Source organism: Dipteris shenzhenensis, chromosome 21 (genome assembly GCF_047967505.1).
Source record: "Dipteris shenzhenensis isolate YYH24624 ecotype China chromosome 21, Dip_SZ_1.0, whole genome shotgun sequence".
In the NCBI taxonomy this organism is placed as follows: domain Eukaryota; kingdom Viridiplantae; phylum Streptophyta; class Polypodiopsida; order Gleicheniales; family Dipteridaceae; genus Dipteris; species Dipteris shenzhenensis.
Window position 1 is genome coordinate 17,501,102 of NC_141616.1, and position 2,826 is coordinate 17,503,927.

The 2,826-nt window shown below is 44.9% G+C and overlaps 1 protein-coding gene across 1 annotated transcript; it reads right to left on the reverse strand.

The window, feature by feature from the left end:
• Window positions 1–265: 265 nt before the first annotated feature.
• Window positions 266–1,935, reverse strand: LOC147888568 (uncharacterized). Its single transcript, XM_087392319.1, has 3 exons — window positions 1,672–1,935; window positions 1,440–1,569; window positions 266–1,241 (listed from the first exon to the last, which is right to left on the reverse strand). The coding sequence occupies exons 1-3, from the start codon at window positions 1,808–1,810 to the stop codon at window positions 266–268; spliced, it is 1,245 nt and encodes a 414-aa protein (XP_087248445.1). The 5' UTR covers window positions 1,811–1,935.
• Between the last annotated feature and the right edge of the window lie 891 nt (window positions 1,936–2,826).

The following is a 2,826-nucleotide window of genomic DNA, read 5'->3' on the forward strand; positions in this document are numbered from 1 at the left end:
AGATTCTCCTATAGAGTCACGAGAACGAGAGGGTTTCTTGCAATATAGCCAGACACAAGAGAAGATATGAAAATGGGGGATATGAAACTCCCCAAGAGGCTACTAGAGTAAAGGGCATCAACGAAGACATGTACAAATGCGCTCGTAACACGAGATGCATAGCAAAGACAAGAAGGAAGAGGTGAGAGGAGAGCCATAGCCATGGTACTCTACCATTGTTATTCAAACGTAAATACATACAGTGAGCAAGAATCAAATGTAAATCTCAATCTCTCATGATCCACAAGCTTGAGTTTAGAGGCTTCATATGATGCGATGCCCATTGTGGTTCATGACATTTGGGTGTTTGCAACAATCTGGGGTCCCAATAGAGCATAGAATTAGCTATATTAGTACTGGGAACTTGGGCACTTACCATCTCCTCATGCAATATTGGTGCAAGCGATTCCACAGAGTTGCAGCCATGCAACTTATGATGATTGCTGTAGCCCCTCGACGACAATGCTTCTTCGTCGAAACTGCAAAAACTCCTCAAATTTTCACTTGATAGATAACTCGTACGCTCATGATCTCCGCGCCCATCTTGTAACACTCCATTCTGTGCCTTGTAATCCATTGTTTCGCAGCGAGAGCCCATCATTATCTGCCCTTCCACGGCGGTGAACATCGACTCTTGGCTCGTTGAATGGTCCTTGTCCTGGAGTCCCTGGGAATCACAGCCCTCGAAGTCTGCACACATTTTTATCTCACCTGTGAAGGGATCCTCGGCTGTTGATCCCAAGATGCTACTACGGGACATGCCATGAGCAGTGACACTACCATTCCGAGATTTGTCAAGATCAACTGCCGGAGTGTGAGGATTTTGAGCCAGCAAGAATTGTTCAACGGCATCTTGCAAACTACAGGGTGTAGCTTGGAATTCTGCTGGCGAAGAGGAAGCGCTAGGACAAGAGTTGTAACAAGTAGAAGCACTGAGACGAGAATTGTGACTTCTATTCACCGATAATATAGCAGAGTCCCGCTCTGAGGAAATGAGCCCAACACATGGAAACAGATCATCCTCTTGACATCTGCTATTATTGGCGTCGTACGGTGGACTATAATATTCTTGTTGCTTTTGACTCGATGAACCTTCACCCCCTGCTTGCTTGAGTTGCAATTTCTTCTTAAGGAAAGAATTCCAGAAATTCTTTATATCGTTGTCTGTTCGTCCAGGTAAATGCTGAGCTATTCGTGCCCATCTGCGATAATTTGTGCGATTTAGATTAGAGATATTGGAAGGGTATTTGCATCCCAGCTCACAGCGAACTCTAAATGCACAATCACATTGGATCGGAAAACAAACTGAACAGCTAATTTGCATCTCAGAATGAACTTGCTTTCCAAATTGATGTACGCCCGCATAATCATACAAGAGATGGTGGAATTGCTTAGCCTACCTGTTGCCAATCTTGCTGTGAAGCTCAATGATCAGATTCTCTTCGGCTGCAGAAAATTGCCCGCGCCTTAAGTCCGGCCTCAGATAGTTGATCCATCTTAACCTACAGCTTTTGCCAGAACGTTGTAGACCTGCACACCCAGGTACACTTTTGCCCCTAATTAGGCCCACTTTCCCACATCAAGTACTGGGCACAGGAAAACGTTGAATTGGATATGAGAGAAGAATGTTACCAGCTTGCTTGGCGACAGAACTCCAACAGCCATGCCCAAAGATCATAATTTGGTGCACAAGTTTTTCGTCCTCGTCTGGTGACCATAGCCCTTTTCGCAGTTTCTGCTTTTGAGAGGAAGAATCCGGTTGGCGACCCATCACGATTCTAGTCACATTAAATCCTAACGGATAAGTGCGGCTCAGCGACGGCAGCAAACAGGAGCAATGCTTTGTGTTTAGTTTTTCTAGGAGGCAGAATAGGTGTCAGTCTGATGGGCAGGGGACAGGAGTTCAGAATCTCGAACTTGAGGTTGGAAGACTACTGGAGGTGATCGGTCCACACTCTCCGCCAATTTTGAAACCGTGAATAAGCCAAGTTCGAACATGCCGACGAGCGCTGCGACCTTTGTTATCTTTAATGGGGAAAACAGACTCGTGAGAGATTTGCTTGAAGTTACCTGGCATTTACCCACCAATGATGTGCTACGGCGGCGAAAAACGCCAGGCTTTCTTCCACGAGCTTCCACCCCTCTCTACACGCAATAAAGATGAAAGCAATATTCAATACAATGTTGACGAGCTTCTTGTCCTCCTTCCATATCCATCAATCTCTTTACAGAGAGGAAAAACGGTTTTTAAAGAAGCAACATCACAAATGAACAATCTGCGAACGTTGGGCTGATGGGACAGGAGCCTGAATTATAGAAACGTAAAAAAGATTTGCGTACATGACCTGCAGCCCATCTTAAATATTTTTCTCATGCCGTCCTTTTGAAGAGGCAACGTTTCGGCAACCGACCCAAATACGAACAGTCAAACCACATAGGCGAACCATTCTCTAATTCTGGCAAGCTTACAAAAACGTAAATGGAGCAGAAGCAATGATCTTATGGGCTGTTAGAAAACGAGATCGTGAGGGTGATGAAAGCCGGAGGATACGTCCCTGAACGCATGAATTGCTGAAAGATTTGTTAACTGTCTATCTGCATTAGAGAAACAAGGAAGATTAATGCAAAGATGATTCAAGCAGATGGATGTATGCTCTCCGAACAGAATCGTTTGGTTGACAAATGCATAGAATAATGGATAATGTGCTGTCACCCAGAATGATTGGAGTCTTGGATTCCACGATAATCATCGACTACAATATAGTGCCGCGAGCTTCTGGAGCTGGC